The sequence below is a fragment of the Leuresthes tenuis genome, unplaced genomic scaffold, assembly GCF_036924035.1.
Source record: "Leuresthes tenuis unplaced genomic scaffold, fLeuTen1.0.hap1 SCAF_19, whole genome shotgun sequence".
Lineage (NCBI taxonomy): Eukaryota > Metazoa > Chordata > Actinopteri > Atheriniformes > Atherinopsidae > Leuresthes > Leuresthes tenuis.
In genome coordinates this window covers 3,434,156-3,451,272 of record NW_027325373.1, presented here as the reverse complement: position 1 = coordinate 3,451,272, position 17,117 = coordinate 3,434,156, and the positions used below count along the sequence as shown (strand labels likewise).

The 17,117-nt window shown below is 42.5% G+C and overlaps 2 protein-coding genes across 4 annotated transcripts in view; both read right to left on the bottom strand.

Annotated features, from left to right (window-relative positions):
- Window positions 1-17,117, bottom strand: part of ghrb (growth hormone receptor b) — a 171,740-nt gene that overhangs the window by 143,979 nt on the left and 10,644 nt on the right. For 2 of the 3 annotated variants that reach the window (XM_072371829.1, XM_072371828.1), the window contains 7 exons: window positions 15,092-15,227; window positions 13,427-13,605; window positions 12,612-12,790; window positions 12,371-12,515; window positions 12,007-12,097; window positions 10,547-10,616; window positions 6,520-7,930 (listed from right to left, as the gene is read on the bottom strand). In XM_072371829.1, coding sequence (XP_072227930.1) covers window positions 7,064-7,930; window positions 10,547-10,616; window positions 12,007-12,097; window positions 12,371-12,515; window positions 12,612-12,790; window positions 13,427-13,605; window positions 15,092-15,227 — 1,667 coding nt within the window. In that variant the 3' untranslated portion in view covers window positions 6,520-7,063. Of the gene's footprint in view, window positions 1-6,519; window positions 7,931-10,546; window positions 10,617-12,006; window positions 12,098-12,370; window positions 12,516-12,611; window positions 12,791-13,426; window positions 13,606-15,091; window positions 15,228-17,117 lie in introns of those variants that run through there. The other variant, XR_011909060.1, reaches the window with a different exon arrangement.
- LOC140277499 (coiled-coil domain-containing protein 152) lies at window positions 155-5,573 on the bottom strand. Its single transcript, XM_072372559.1, has 8 exons — window positions 5,503-5,573; window positions 4,505-4,610; window positions 4,103-4,171; window positions 3,943-4,007; window positions 3,645-3,780; window positions 2,078-2,205; window positions 1,713-1,820; window positions 155-283 (listed from the first exon to the last, which is right to left on the bottom strand). Exons 1-8 carry the CDS (start codon window positions 5,563-5,565, stop codon window positions 155-157), a joined length of 804 nt encoding a protein of 267 aa, XP_072228660.1. The 5' UTR covers window positions 5,566-5,573.

The following is a 17,117-nucleotide window of genomic DNA, read 5'->3' as shown; positions in this document are numbered from 1 at the left end:
CTGCACACCGTCACCTGCCAGCAGAGCCGAAGAAACTCTGAGGAGCTGAAATTCTCTCTGAAATCGAGCTAAAGTCCACTTTTGCACATTTGAAACACGTCATGCACCCCCACACAGCAGCAGCTGAGGGGGCAGCAGCAGCAGCCTGATCGAACTAGTTCTTCCTTCGCTTCAGACGGCTGTCACCGAGGTGGCTGGTGCGCTGGTGCTCTTCCAGCTCTTTGATTCTCTGACGCAGAGCCCCAATCTCTTTGTTCTTCTCCTCCTGGAAAAACTGCAGCTTCTGAGGAAACACACACATGCACGCGCACGTGCACGCAGTTAATCTGCACACAGATACACACAGTTCACAGAAACAGAAACAGCAGGTCGTCTTTAAAAGAAAACCCCAGGAACACAAACACCAAACATAACTCATCTAACTGATGGTTAGCTGCAGGTACGGACTGTTTCTTTACAGTTTGGGAGAGCTAAATACATCTTATGAACATTTCTTTATAGTTAAAAGCTTTGTCCAGATTGTTGTTTCTTGCTGATTCTGAATCAGATCACAGATTCACACTTTTTCCACTTGGCAACATTTTCTGCTGCGTGTCCCATTCCAGCTTCCGTACAGGTGATGTTTTTCTGTTAATGAGGAAGTTTGCTGCCCTAAAAGTGAACCGTTCAGAAGCTGCTGGCTTTTCTGTTGTATGGAGGATCTTCAGCTTTTAGGATATTTAACCTTTTAAAGTTGATCATCAGAGTGAAGCAGCAAGAACCAGTGTTCTTTTACATTGTTACAGTCAAGTACTTCAGGAAGACCTGTAATGTCTCGGCTTGTGCCGTCTGCCATCAGCCAGAGCTGAAAGAAGCTAAATGTCCAGCTGCTGACGTGATCAGAAAGAATCAAAGAGTCCATCGACTGTCACACGACAAGCTGACTTAGACGGCTTCTTTTTTTGACACAGAGAACTGAGTCAAAGTGCCTCACCTGTGCAGATATACAAAGGTGAGCCTGAGCAAGCCTTGGGTTTGTTAGCCCGATTTTTTCATTGGAAGCCCAAGAACAAGCTGGAGAAATCGTTTATTAAATAAAGTATTTATTAGGGGTCACATAGTAAAGTATATTGCAAATAAATCCGTCAGGCCGAAACCCGATATCCGGAAACATTTCTTATTTATATTCAGCTTTATCTCACAGAGGTTGTTTTCACACTTTTCAGAGTATAATTGGCCAGTTTTTAGTGGCCTGATCAGGCCAGCTGCTGTCCTTGTTGTGTTCTTTGGATGTGATAAAACTGTTTTAGGCGTGGATCTAATGTACCAGACCTATCTGCTCCAATAGAGATGTTCTGTCTGACTGTTGTTTATGTCATTCTAAGGTCTTGGACCATTTAAGGTAATCGATTGTGCAGCATGAGCAGAGTGGAAAAGTATCAGCTAGGAACATAGGAAAATACAGAATTTGAATTTATAATGTCTAAGATCAAAGCCAATTATAACAGGTTAAAGTGCTGAAGGAGAATAGCTGCACATCCGTCCCAGAATCACATCCAAAATGTCTCGTACCATAATATCATAGATTTATGATTAAAAAAAAGTTGAACAATGATTGACAAATTGCTGTTTCACTTTTTTTAAAGTGAAGAAACACTGCTATGGATGGGATTCGTACTGCAAAGGGCTTTTTAACATAAAAAGGCGTGAAAGGCTGTGTGTGCACGGCTCACTCTCTTGTAGACGCTCTGTGGAAGGAGGCTGGGGCCGTGTGGCTGCTGCTGCTGCTGCTGCTGGCTCCGCTGAGCCGTATTCTGAACTCTGGCTAACTTCGCACCAAACTGTAAAAAGCCACAAAACAAACAAGCTTAGAGACGCTTCAACTCGCCACTAAAAACCAAACCAGAGAAGAAGTGAAAATAGGAGTTATTTCAGGGTGCATTCATCAACAGATTTTGCACCCATGTGATGCACAGATACGCAGCTAACCTGAAGTATAATACAGTCAGCTTAAGAAAACAACCTGTTTCCTTAGCAACCACTATGGACTTATGGACCACTGTTTCTAAGAAGAAAAATAAAAAAAACTTTGTTTTACCTCCATCTGCAGCTTGAGGAGCTCGCTCTGCCGTTCCCTCTCCTGGTCCTTCAGCCTCTTCTTCATCTCCTCCAGATCCAGATCCTTCTCCTCCATCAGCCTCTCGGCATCCCGATCTTTGGCTTCCACTGCAAACAAAACAGCGACGACAAAGCCAAGCGCAGAACTGAGCCGTACAGTCAAAGGAACAGAAAAGCATGGGGGAAATGTAACGGGAGAGTTTTAAGCCCTCACATCCTCCTGCATCTGAGCACAGGTGAGTGGGGGCAGCAGGGCTCTTTTCTCATAGATGGTTTTCTTTTTTAAGAGCGGGGAAACCATGCAGCAAAGGGCCAGAGGCCAGGACTCGCACCCAGGCCAGCTGCATCGAAGAACCTCTGTACACGAGGATCCAGCCTAACCAGTGGAGCTATATGGCGCCCCTTCATAACAGGAAAATGTCATCTTCTTCAGCTCTTTGATGACTCAGATAACATGCTGCCATATTTGAGATTTATATCAGAGTCCAGCTTTCCCCTTTCACTCACTGAACTTTAGGCACAGTTTCACTTCTTTTAAAGCAGGGATCTCAAACTCCGGCCCTCGAGGGCCGCTGTCCTGCAGGCTTTAGACGTTTCCTGCTTCAACACATCTGATCAGATTAAATGGATCTCTTCAAAAGATGGTTAAACTCTGCACAAACCAGCGAATGAGGCATCTGTAGTGTCTGATTAATTTGACTCGTCTGACTTTAGTTAACAGAGGTTCAGTGGCTACAGATAGGAGAGGAACAATGGTCTCACACACACATTTGGAGCATAAGATAATTTTTAATCAAAAGATACATACATTATATACTAATATTGTGCCTGTTGACGGGGACGTGCTGCACATACAGTGTTAACAGATACAGAAAGGGTTTACCCTATATAGGGGAGAAGCACCCACAACTGGAGAGACTGCAGTGGACTTTTGGGCTTTGGAGATCTCTCCAGATTTGATGCATCAATCTGTAATTCTGATACGGAGCTGGTTGGCAATAAAAGGTTTCTGTGTTCAACCAGGTCTGTGTCAGCAGAGTTCTTCCTGAATCAGCTGCACACCGGCTGTTTGATGGCGGCCGTCTGTTGTACGCCACACATCAATCTGAATCAGGTGTGCTGAAGCAGGGAAACATCTAAAACCTGCAGGACAGCGGACCGGAGTTTGAGGTCCAGTTTTAAAGATCTTGCATGAACAATACCTGGAGGAGAGCCTGGGGTTTACCCTTGAAGTATTTCCAACTGTGCCACACAGGTGTACTTTAACAAGTGTTTTAGAGTTAAATCTGTGGTAACTGACTCATAGGATATCACACTAATGAGAATCAGCCAGTGTCTGATCTTTGTCTTCTTCTTTCATTGTTGTAGAATCATATTAACTGTTCTCTATTTGTTATGATTAATGTACCACCGTTTTTGTTTTTCATGTTTATCGATTGTTTGGTATTTATGTGAAACTGTTTCTTGTAAAATGTTAAAGAACTCAATAGAAACAGAGCAGGTGCAGTGCAATGGTGAGAGGATCAAGTCAATTTCTGAGGCCTTACGCAGACTGAGAGCCTCCCTGTGGGCGCGCTCCACCTCTCTGCTGCACTGCTGCCGTTCAGCCTCTAGCGCCCTCTTGTGTCCTTCTTCTTCTGCTCTCATTCTGCAGAGCAGCCGCTGAACCTCTGCCTCTCCAGCCTGATTACGACACACAGACCACACGCTCTGAGGTGAAATCTGGCTCCTTCGTGGAGCTACTCCAGCTATTGTTGCTGCTAATTTATAGAACATGCTGTCCAAAGTCTAAATGTACATCCAAGCCTAAAGTAGCCCCTTTGGGCTGTACGTGGCTGCTCTCACCTCCACTCTTCTTTCACTCAGTTGTTTCAAATCCACCACTTCATTCTTCAGTCTCTCGTTCTCCACTGAAACATGGACACACACAAGGAATATTTGGGGTTTTGGTTATTCCTCGGTTCACATTTTTGTGCATATTTTGTCAAACTTTCTGACCGGTTACCTCTGAGGTTGCACTGCTCCTGCAGAGTCTGCTGCAGCTTGTTCACTGTGACCAGAAGGCTTTCTTTCTCTGTGACATGTTGATCAAACAGTTTTGTAAAGTTTGTTTAAGCCCCTTAGGCACAGACATGCACATTAATTCAATTCAGAAGGTTTATTCATCTACCAAGTGTCTTAAAACAAACTCTAACCCTACAGAGAGGCAGCAAACATCCAGGAAAGTCACAGTTGCTTAAAATCCACTTGGAAGTTATCACTTGGGCACGTGCATGTCAGGTCAATGCATCTCTCAATGTCTTTTTTGCTTAAGTTGATCATATTCTTTAATGTAAGAGCAGCAATAGTGACGCACATAAAGCAAAATAACCAACAGGGGGAGACATACAAACACTAACTTGCTCACCCTCAGTCAGACTCTTCTCCTTGCTTAGACTGAATTTCATGAGTCTGTTGGCGTCTTCCAACATGATCTCCAACATGCTGTTTTTGCCATTCATCTTTGTTATTTTCTGTTTAACGACAGTGTTAGAGGGGACACTTCATTCAGTAGTGCCCCCACAAATTGATATAGTCAATGCACAAAGTGCAGGGGACAGTATGTGTTTCATGCTGGAACGTATGATGGTGACAACACTGAAGAGGAGAGCTAACAGTGGCGGCTGGTGAGACAAAACATTTCAACTCCCAGTCCAAGAATTCAAATCAACAGTCTGACGATGACTATAATGATTTCATCTCCTTCTCAAAATCACCAGTTTCACAGATAAAGTAAATTAACAACTTTACATGGTATAATACTAGTATACTAATATCATCCCGCTGATTTATCTCGCTGCACAAGCCTTTATTATTATTTTTTTTACTTGAAATCTGCTGTTGGGGCGATATTTTCAGCGCCCCAAGACCATAAAATTCTGCGACACTGATTGGCCAAATATTCATTAATTTGCCCTGGCAACAGTACACGATTGGTTGTTTGGCTGCAGAAACGATACGAGTCTGTGGCAATTCACCGGTGAATGAATGTCAGTAGGTTGGAGATGTAGTGTATATAATTCATATTGCATGTAGGCACACACTGGGGTGCAAACCGACATTTTTAACAGAATTTGTAAAAATATATTTTACATTCACCCTTTATAATGCAGGGATGCGCCCCAGCGCCCCCTATGGGCCGGCCGCCACTGAGAGCAAACAGTAAATTACACAATAAATGTAATACCAGTAGCAAACAAATAATATGGAATTGCAATAATATAATGTGAAATCCGTTTATTTTACCGGTTGGGTGTTTAACCAAGGTTATGTGCATGTGAGGAAAGAGTAATTGCTATCGTTTAACGTTTAAGCAAAGCGGCACCGACCATGGCAAATATTAAGTAAGCTAGCTAACGTTTTTACCTGTTCTAACTGACCAAACTCCTCCAAGAATTCGTCAAGATTGACGCAGTTCAACTTTGTCATCGCCTTTGCCCAAGAGACAGCACACCGACGTACTCCTTGAAGTTTAACTGCCTCGGTTTGACTAAGAAAACTTCAGCCGTTAGCTTGAGTCTGTTAAATGTGCACGAGCTCCTCAGCGGGCGGGGCTAACGCTAATCGAGTCTGATCCATTGCTTTGGTCTGTAGCATGCCTGGAGAGATTCGATGGAGTACCTTGATGAACTTTCTCAGGAGTTGGTGAGAAACATTTTAGAACTAGCAGAGGATGCAAATAAAGTTTTGTTTGTTAGAGTATCTAAATGAAAGGTAGATGTGAATAGCGCCACCGAGTGTATGTTCACTAGCTCTGCAGCAATCCATTATCTGGCATCGATTTGGCTTGACTTGATGTGCAGGGTAACCAATCGGGTGCTAGGAATCCTCCCGCTGATTTTGGGCCAGTTTGACATAAAATAAATTAATGACGCACTTCAACACAAGGGCCGTGAAATAATTAGATGTTTTTTTTTTTTACAATACATGAATTGGTATTTTAATTAATTAATGACACATTTAAGTAATGATTTAATGATGTATTTATGTATTTAATTTTGGCACTTTTACTCCACCATAGCGGCTGAGCTCGAGAATAGCTTTCAGATACTTAAGGATTTCTTCTGCGCAATTTTTAACTTTACAACGTATTCTGCTGAACAACAGTAATGTAAAGGTACATCAGTATTTGAACATTGCCAGTTTATACAACCACTAATTCCATTACCATCGCTAATGACACACAAATGAATTATGCTAATAACATGAAAGATGAGCACTTGTATGGATGTTTTTTTATTAATATTATTTTGAACAATTAAACTGCAATAACTGTAATACTGATGACCACTCATCTCCAACTCTGAACGCATTAAATGCACAAAAATTGTTAAATGCAAAAAGCTTATCATGGTACAAAAATAAATGAATAACGACTGACTGTTCTGGAGTTAATGGAGGCCAAAACAACAGAAGAATGAATACTGGTCTTGAATTCATAGCCGTGAACCCAAGTGAATAGATGCATAAATTTGCAAACATGTACAAAACAACTTCATAAGACGTTTACGTTCGCCTGGCAGTTAGTCGGGGGTACTTTTTAGACCCCATTCAGGCAAACTGACACAAGGCAGCTGTAACAAAGATATTTAATAAGACCTGGTTTTGAGGTGTCAGAGTACTGAAATGTTGAGGCAGTTTTTCAGCTCCAGTTTTATCAGTAAATGGTTCCATAACAAAGAAAAACATATACCAGTACAAATACAAAACTCTATACCATGTTTCCTTTACAGCCCTGTCAGATGACGCCCTGTAAGTCTGAGGAGGCAGAGGCGGTGGCACGACCCCGAAAACTATTTCAGGCGAGCTGACATTCAGTTTCATACCATCAACAGCCAACCTCCAGAAACTGTTCTGAATTAGTCATTTAGACTATTTCAAATTAAAGACAGCGTAGATCTTGATTTTCTTTCATTTTACCACAGATTTAGGGTGTGATGCTTCCCAAAAGATCAGGAGTCAGGTAGCCGCCTGGTGTGGGCACCATCTTTGGTATTGTCAGGTGGGGGCCAGGTGTCAAGTTCTGTGTCAGGAGGAGGCTGTTCTGTCTGCCAACGCCCTCTACCACAGTGTAGACAGGAGCAGGGGGTAGTGTGGACACAGGGACAGTATCAGATTCATGGTGAGACGGTGGTGATAGAGCAGCGCTATTCTCTGCTCCTGTTTGGAAGGGTTCACCAATGTCCCCTGTGGATAATTCTGGGTTCATATTCCATGCGTTGAGCTTTGAAGTGTAGTCTTTGGAGTCTGCCTCGATTTCAAGGAGCTGAGCTTCTTTCTTTTCTTTTCCCTTCTCCGCCATGACGTCTTTGTTGGTGTCTTTCTCCACCTCAGTTTGTTCTTCGGGTGCCAGCAGCACGTTACCAGACGACCTCACCTCACTAACCTGGGTGTACATCGCCTCTCTCAGTGTTGATACAAGAGAATGCTCTCCAGTGGTGAAGCTTTGGTCCCCAGAGCTTGACTTGGAGCCTGTCTGGCATGGTGGCTCCTTACTGAGCATCTGATTTGGTATGGGAGAATGGAGAGGGGATGCATTTGAGTCGCTGAGGAGATCTGGTTCACAGCAGCTGGAACGGCCCGAGTCATCGTCTCTGAAGCCAATAGAGAATGGAGAACAGTTGGAAGACAGAGAGCGGTCCATGAGACAGTCCGTGTCTAGGTCTGTCAGTCTGTCATTCTGCTCCTCAATGTCCAGATCGATGAATTCCACCCAGGGGTCTTTGTTGTAAAGCTCTGGCCTCAAATCAAGGGGACCACCCAGGATTGATGTCAGTTCTCGAAGCTTACCTTTCTGTGAGATAAAAGGAAAAAAAGTTGATTAGGGAGCCGCATTAAAGCTTGGAACTTCAGTTTATAATGACGTGGTCTTGTTTTTTTTGGCATTTCTGACAAGTAAAATAATAGTGAACATAAGTTATTTCCTGGAGTTTGGGATTCTGATAACATTTCCAAAAAGGCATCAGTCCCAGCAAAAATCCCCCCACTTTACCCGAATTTGTTTGACACGATGATAACTGAACTGTGACTAACAGTAAAGGAGTAGAGTCAGAAAACAAACAGAAGTCAACTATAGTGAGTGAGTTGCCCTCAGGTAGAACTCTTATGAGCTTCTCCATCCAAGAAAAAGCAAAGCGATGGAACCTGAGCTGGGTTTAGACTGTCGTGACAAAGGTTAGTTTTACCCAACTGATGATGTGTTGCTATCACTCTATGGGAGGGATTTTAGCCAAAGAATTTGACTGATAAAAGGTGCTCTTTGTGGGATTTGTTTAAAACATCAAAAATTAAATTACAAATATGAACAGAACTGGCTAAATCAATGATCCAATAAAAAAAAAAAACTGCCAAAGCACGAGGCAGCCGGGATATACAAAGCAGACTTTGAGGATGGACTGAATTTTACTGCAACACCACCTTATGTTTATGTTTCTGTATTTATCAGACGCTTTTATCCAAAGCAACTTACAAATGAAGATATAACAGCTACATAAAAAGCTAACAATAAGCTACATAGAAGGAACCCAGGAGTCCGACTCTGTCAGAGGGGACAGAGTAGAGATAGGGTGCAGGCATAGAAGGAAGAGCAGAAAGATAAAGTGCAGAGATAGAGGGGGGAGGGAAGTACAAGGTAAGTGCTGGGATAGGAGATGCTCTCTGAAGAGCTGGGTTTTCAGGAGCTTCTTGAAGATAGACAGGGACGCCCCTGTTCTGGTAGCGCTCGGTAGGTCATTCCACCATCGTGGGACGACACATGAACAGAGTTTGGATTGTCTTAGGCGTGGTGTAGGAGCTGCTAGACGACAATCCTGGGACCAACGGAGGGACCTTCTACCACTAGATGGGATGCAAGTTGCCACAGTGCCCTGGAAACGGCAGCAGAAAAAGAGAAAGCAGCAGCTGGCGCCAGTGTTGCCAGATGTACGATAATTATCATATTTGTACGATAATTTTACCCTGTGTACGATATATGATCAATAATCCCAAAAAAGGCCAACTATACGATAATTTGACCTTTCTGTGAATGTGTGGTTGTAGTCGGTTGTAATCAGCCTGTCTGCAACTGTCTGTCGGATTGTTTTGTGAACCCTGAAGGCGTTTCCATTTCCATGTGACAAGTTTGAAGCCAGTCATGCTTTTCTATGTGAGCTGCAGTGATGTGCATTCGTTTGCCTCAGAACAACGGCCATGATTGGCTGACTAGTCCGCTGCGTCAGGAAAATAAACGAAGAAGCAGAGCCGGTCGTCATTGTTTACGGAGACATTTAGCCGAACGCAACTGTGGGGCTGCTGATGCAAAGCCGTGAGTCTGTTAGACGCTATTCAACACTAGTGACTATAGCGCATCAATAGACTTGTTATTTTGGTTATGATGGGTGTACGATAATTTCCCTCAAAATAAGATAATTTTATGTCTCTGGTGCAATAAAACTACATTTCCCACCTGCCAACACTGGCTGGCTCAGGTAGAAGCAAACAGAGGGTTCAGTTGGATAGACAAAAAAAAACAGTTCCTAGAGTCTTCTCCTATGCTCTTTTCCTTGACCTCGTGGGAAACATAATGGGGTTAAGGAGAGATGGCGGGTAAAAACTTTGGAAAAGACAACCACGCTGCAATGACATCCCCACCACGCTTACACTGAGCTGTGATGTAGGTCTGCAGCACTGAAACTTCAAATGTTCAATAAAGACGCTACAAAAATCACTTTGATTCCTAATCTATTGCACTCTTATCACATTGTTACATGAAAATCCTACTATATATGCCATGATAGATAATACAGAACATTCCTTTATTATCTAATTTTGTAACTGAGAAAGTAACAGGCTACTTCTACTCATCCTCCTGTCCTCTTATGTATCCGGATGAATCACAGTTAGTACAATAGGATGAAAATGATTAAGTGTTGCTATGAAAGTTTGGATTGTCAGATGGAATTACGTCTTTACTCTGACAAAGGTTGGTCCAGTCGGTGTATCCCAGGCTAAACGAGATCATTAAGAAAGTCTTGGAGCTTCTTTCCGTAGAAGTTGGAGAATTCAAACAGATATAAACATATCTTGTCTGATACTCAAGATACTTCTGGGTAGTTTCCCTCAAGTTGGAAGGCTCCTTAGCAAAATAGACTATACGACCTTACCCACAGAGCATAGAGAGGAGAAGTGAAAAGGACATTAATTACAACAAGAATGGGTGCTCTTGGCAACCGAACTTTACCTTCTCTGACCCCCCCGGTTTCCAAAAAAAGAAACTGTCTGAAACTGACAACTGGTTAGCTCGTAGCTACTTTGCAGCTTGCTTCGCCGTGTTGACATTCAAGCTAAATGCTGGCTACAGTTTTGACCAAAATTTAATACCACTGCACCAGTAAATCCAGGTAGAAGGAAGTGTCATAATGGTGGTGAATACCTTGAGTAATTCCGGGTCGATTCCTCTTATTTTAGGTCCAGGAACGGGAGGCAGGAGAATAACCATCAGCCTTGGAAAAAACAAACAACAAAAAAAACCAACGATTTCACAAACCGTGAAGACATTTTGAGCAAATAGGAAAGAAGATTAATGCAGAACTCATTATAGAATAAAGTCACAAGCCGCTTTCAGACAGGCATTTAGGTAACATGGTAGAGGGGCTCTGAAAGCCAGCTGTTTTTTTTCTTTTCAGTGGTCATCAGTCAATATTTTGCTCATGTGGGCGAAACAAACTCCAGGTTTTCAGGACAGAAGCTACAGTTTTTCTGGCTTAAAGAAGCTTTCCACTGATTCACTGATGCAGCCATAAATGCTTCCGTGTTCGGAGCTAATCTTAGATGTGCTGGGAGATTATATGGATGATATTATATTTACAGATAGGATGTTGAAATCAGAGGGATGTGAGATTGATAGCAGCTCATTCCACGCAGCTGCTTGTTCATCAGCATGGCGCTGCCAGGAAAGCGGTGTCTGAAAGCACGGGTTCTTCGGTGAGGGACAGCTGAGATACAGCCCCTCAGAGAAGTGAGTCGACATCTCTGCCAGCGTTTTAAAGTCTATAGAACATTAGCTGATGTTAGATAACGTTGGTAACTAACCAATAAACCAGCTCAGATCTCCACTCGGTCCCCTCACACCACATATTAACTCCTATCTGACGGTCCAACATACTTCAAACAGAGGAGGTTATCACCACCTAACACCTGTAATGCAGCCTTGACGCTCCTCGACGTTTTCACACCCACTTGCAACAAGTCTCATGTGACCAAAGCACGTTTGGTCATGCAGGTAAACAACTCATAGGTCACAATGACTTAAACGAGCCATAGAATGGCCAGATGGCTCAGTGACACACGTGACCTGTGCAACTCTCAAAGTGTGAACAGGAGCTTTGAAACCTGAAGGTACCACCAGTCAGTTAAAGCCGAAGAAGCCTTTTCATAGTGGTGAAACATCCTCGGCTTCAAAGAAAACAAGTCCAGCTGCTGTCTATTCAAACAAACAGCATCTCTGATGGATGATATTACTCCTAATCCTGCTTTTACTTCAGGGTCTCCGATGCTTTTCATGTGCATTTACATTTCTAATCACTTCAACCTCAGATATTCTGGGCGGATGCAGGTTTCTTATGGTTAAACTTTTTTTTTAAGGTTTACAAAACTGATGCTAAAATGGTTCTAAATTGTTTAAATCCTTCTTCGTACATGTCCCTAAACTCGCTAACCTGCAACATACAAGCGGTGGAGGGGGGCTGTTAAGAGTTCAGCTTTTGAATATTTTTCATGCGTCACAGAGAACTCTCACTGGCTTTTTACATCACGATGAACATTAAACAGAAAACAGAACATTAAAGCATATTCCAGTGTTGAGAAATATCCCGATGACAGCGAACTACTTACTTTTCTTGCTGGGATATGATAACAAGCATCAGGATGGCAACTAAACACAAGGCTCCAAAGATGAGCAAAGCCACCACCGGGAATCTTGAAACTGATGAAAGAGTGAACAAAGATTCACTTCAACGTTGTAAAATACATCATCGAGTCACAACAGGAAATAATCAGTTTTACATTTGCAATGATGATTATGAAGAGTACAGCAAGAAAATATACAGGTTATCTGAATAATAATTGGTGTAAATGTAGCCTGGAACATTTAGCTTTTTAATCATGGTGACAAAGATATTTAAAGCATAAAAACCTTTCTAACATTATTCATTTCATTTCTGACCCCATCCGTTCAAGCCTGTAAACATGAGTTTACCTTTAGATGGGATGTGGACGAATATAGAGTCGCTGAATTCTCCAAACTCTTTCCCAGCGAGCATTTTGCATCGGACCCGAACCTCGTGATTGACGTTGGTTTGAAGCCCATAAAGAGAACGATGTGTGCTTTTCACGAGGTCAGTCTGTGGCGTAAACAGAGGTTCAAATTTCTTACTACAATACAATGCCCTCAGAAAAGCAAGAGTAAAAAGATTCTCTGGATTCATGGAGACACCCACCACTTCCCACACGTCCGAGCTGACGCTGCGGTGCTGGACCTCGTACTGTAGCGTCATCCATCCCATCTCCACGTCTGCAGACTGCGGAGGCTTCCAGCTCAACATAACGTCATAGTAAGTGCCGGTCAAGCTCACATTCAGCAGAGTCCAGTTTAAGTTGACGGGAGGATCGGGTTGCACTGCAGAGCAAAAAAAAAAAGAAGAACATCCATGGAATAATTTGGAAATAATGGAGCAGTTAACAAACCTAAAATGTTCTAAAATGCAATAAAAACTCAAATTGTAATCGACTGATTCTTTTAACCCATTTTTAACTGACACAAATCCAAAGAAATTATTATTAGTGACTAACTTCATTGTATGTAGAAAACTGATAGAATATATAGCTTTAATTAACAGCTTTCTGGAAGATTATACAATCAGGAGGTGGCGCTAAGATATAGTGAGAGGATCACCAAAATACTGTAAGCAGGATTTTGCTCTTTGGGGACCTGAAACATCTGCAGAACAGTTCATGGCAACCCCAGAGTCTCATCGTGGCACACAGGGTGAAGTCGGGGGATAGTTCTTTATTTGTATTATACTGAACAGAAGTACATATATTTTTGTCTGAGAACAGACAGAAGCAGCCCTGTTTATGCTTTTCAGAGAGACTGACAGTGGAAAACTGAAGCTTGTGTTATTCAGAGCTCCGGATTCCCTTAATGCCTGAAAAGTTGAATTCAGTTTGTGGTGTTGACTGAACTTTTGAAAGTAACCCTTAGAAACCTCAGCACAGGCAGGGTCGTGATGGGGCACTGAGGCAGTTAACTCACCGATGTCTTGAACCTCGAAGCTGATTTCATCATAGAGGACAGCGTTATCTCTCGACCGGAGCTGGAGCCTGTAATTTGTCCAGATGACCGTGTGGTTCTTAAAGAAAAAGCACTCATTTGGCCTCTTGGTGCTGTAATGAGGACATTCGCTCCAGTCTTTAGGGGGTGCACTGAGGGGTCTGTCAGATGAGTGAGAGGAAGCACAGTCAGTCTAAGAATCTGCATGTTCTATCTGCACATCTGTTGCACTCTATTTGTGACCCCAGGCATGGTTCAGCTCAAAACTTTCAAAGCCAACTGCAGATTAGATTATGAAAAACAAGGCTGACAGTTTGCCTTGGGAGCAGCTGTGGAGGAGAGTTTAGGTACAGCTGCATTCCTGATCTAATAACACAGAACAAAGACATTTTGAAGCCCTTTCTAAACCCAAATGACGTGCATAGACTGCCAAGTAGATACATTTCCCTCATGGTTTCTATGTTTCTTCGTTAAAATCCAATCACACCATAGTTCAACTCAAAACAACACATGCTTCTGCTGAAATGAAACATGCTCCAAAGCAGAGATTCCTCTCTGTGACAAAGCTTTGTTCCTGCACAGTTCACCTGTTCATTTTTCTGCTCATGCTCTGAAATCACAGTTGTTTGATCCCACAAACACTCAGGAAATTAGTCAGAATCACTGCATCCCCACTGGACTATTCTTTTGTTAGTCAGTTATATAACTAGTGTATCATAGTACTCGTAAAAGTCTTGAGCCGCCCCTCATTCTTCATCTATATTTTGCTTCCAAGCAGCCAGATGTTTTGGTAATTCTGGAGCACTTTAAGTTGTTCTCCAGGCTTTCTGAAGGCATTTTATTCCCCACCCATTCTGGTCTTTGTACCTGCCCATTTTCAGATGAACTGTTTGTTTGTAATGACATTTAACACTGACCCAGGCATCACTGAAGCTCAAAAAGCATCAAACTCAAGGCATGAAACAGTGTTGTGTCGACACATAACAGACAACTTAGCAAAGAAGCCGTTTTAAATCATATCTTCAGGCACTTTGCTACTAGCAGCCTGTCACAAAGACACAACATTCTTTCCAACTTCTTTAGTCATATCAATGAAAAACACCAAAGATAACACAGCTCTCCACCTCCTACCTTGGAAGCCTCTGCTTTAAAGCCTCAAACTTATATTGAAAAAATAAATAACACCTGAAAATAGACCTAAAAAATGCACTTTCTCGACTGTTTAATAGACCCCTCTGCAGGCTGTGTCATATATCTTAAAAGTAACAAAGTTACCATGGCGACCCCAAAGTGGACTTTGCCCTGTCAACAGAGAGTGAGCCGGTACACCCTACGTCAGATAAAGTTTGAACACGACAGCCTTGATTAGATCAGTGAGGGCGTGTCAACACGGCAAGGGTTTTGGCTAATTTATGTAGCCACCTGGTTTCTAACACCTCATGTTTTAGTCCTTCTATGAGCTTGTATCCATTATCTTAAGCATTGTTTCCACTCAGTTACTGGCAGAAGATGAGTTTGATAGATGAAAATCACTTTGTTTCTCTTTTTCCTGCTTCCTAAGATGCATTCATCTCGTTGGAAATGCCCTGATCTTAAACCTGGGATTAAACCTGGGATTCAAATGCAAACATATGTGTTTCCCCTCACATTGTGTTGATGTAGAAAACGCGCAGATCTCCTGGTTCTGAGAGATTCTGAAACCCGCCGACATTCCATCTGCAGTGAAAGGTCTCCATGTTTGTGGAGACACAGCCAGTGAAATGTGGACGCTGCTGAAGGGGCGCTGTAGAGGAAGGGAGAAAGAGAGGGAAATTACACATTTTACTAGAAGAAATCAGTTTGCCTTCTTTATTGCTACTGTTCTGTGGATGACTGAGCTGCTCTTAAGCAACGAGAAAGCTGTAACCTGAATTCAGCAAGCAGCCAGGCCGCAGGGCTTTTTCTTGGAAGTCATTTTATGGCCTGTCAGGAGAAAGCTGCAGCCGGGGAGTTCACTGCCTCCGCTCTCGTGGAATAATCTGTTTGTTTTCGCTTTACTCAGAAACCCGTTTGCACAGAAAGAGCCATGTGGATCAGATTTTACTGCCTAAGTAAATCCAAACCATATGTGAGCAGCACATATTTCTCCAGCTGTCAGCAGCAGGCTTCAGCCCTGTTAAACATGACGTCTGAGTGCGTTGTGTTCGCACGGCAAAACTGAGAAACAATTCCAAACCCAACGCAAAGCATCGCAAATAAAACCCGCATTTTGTTCTCTGCAAGTAAAGTTTTTCCTGTTAAAACAAAGTGAGGACTTTTTTAAATCAAATGCAAAAAACAACAAGTGCAGAAGCACGATTATCCAATGATGCCTTAATGGGTGCACGCATGAAAAGATGGAAAATATTCAAATCATGAGGTCATTTCTATCCCCGGAGCTCCATGCTTTCAGCTACACACACACAGTAAAATGATCCGCATTCCCCGTGCTGCCAGGAAAAGCTTCAGGACAGCTTGAGTTCGTTTCTACGATCCTGGAGATATTCCCTCATTTGCTGCGTTGATAATAGGGGTACAGAGCACCGTCTATTCTGTTCGTCCGAAATCTCCCAAAACATTCGGCTGGGATTAGGTCAGGTGACTGTGGAGGCCACAGCAAATGATTCACGTCATGCTTTCTCTATTCAAAACCCCTCTTTATTCGCCGTGAAAAGGCAGAAAAGTGGCCCTCACAGCACAACAGAGCCGCTGGAGCCCCTCACTGTGGTGCTCACAGGGAATCTGAAGGCATTCCTTTCAATTGTCACCCATCTGTACAGTGAATATACCACCTTAAAAGTTAGGGTGGCCTTGTGTGTTTACTTAGATATTCTGACCCTTCTTCTACACCCGGCTGAAGAGGCCTCCGGCTGATTTTCTAACACTGTATCCCACCATGTTGTTTTAGTTTGAAAGACTATTTTTTTCTTAGATAAAAACAGATCTGGTATAATTTAGGATAATAAAAATAAGGATAATGTACCGTAAATTCTGGACTATAGAGTGCACCTGAATATAAGCCGCACCCTCTAATTTTAAGAAGAAAATCCATTTTGTACTTGTATCAGCCGACCGGATTATAAGCCGCTGGTGTCCACATTGTAACATGAGATATTTACACAGAAAGATGTTACACTGAGGATTTTTAAACTTTTAATTAAATGCATGCAAATACAAATACAAATACATGCTGCAAATGCTTTTTTCCCCAGAACAGTGCCTGTAACACCGATGGTTTTAACTTAAATATCCATCTGTAACACAAATACGTGGCGTAAATGTTTTTTCTTCTTCTAACAGTGCTTTAACACCGATGGTTTTAACTTAAATACCTATCAGTAACTTCTTCCTCTTCCTCCTGCGCACTAAAACCATCAAAGTCACCTTCAGTGTCCGAATTGAACAGCCTCAGAACTTCAGTCACAATCTCATCTCAGGTTGATCGCCTTTAATTTAAAAGCTGCATCATGTGCATTTCTTCGTTTGTTTTCCATGTTGAGGATGAGTACAAATGACCATTGGACCACTGTGAACTATTCCTTAATTTTATTGGTCTAATGTTACGTTTTTGGCGGCATGAAAAAAAAATTATAAGCCGCCGTGCTCAAAGCCTGGGAAAAAGTAGCAGCTTATAGTCTGGAATTTACGGTATTCT

What these genes read in the sequence shown, in the direction of transcription:
- LOC140277499 (XM_072372559.1), bottom strand. Translation starts at nt 5,565, where the DNA reads ATGACAAAGTTGAACTGCGTCAATCTTGACGAATTCTTGGAGGAGTTT. An exon ending in GGAGCAGTGCAACCTCAGAG is followed by an intron (nt 4,008 to 4,102) that starts GTAACCGGTCAG and finishes TCCATGTTTCAG; the next exon opens with TGGAGAACGAGAGACTGAAG. An exon ending in CACAGAGCGTCTACAAGAGA is followed by an intron (nt 284 to 1,712) that starts GTGAGCCGTGCA and finishes GTGTTTCCTCAG; the next exon opens with AAGCTGCAGTTTTTCCAGGA.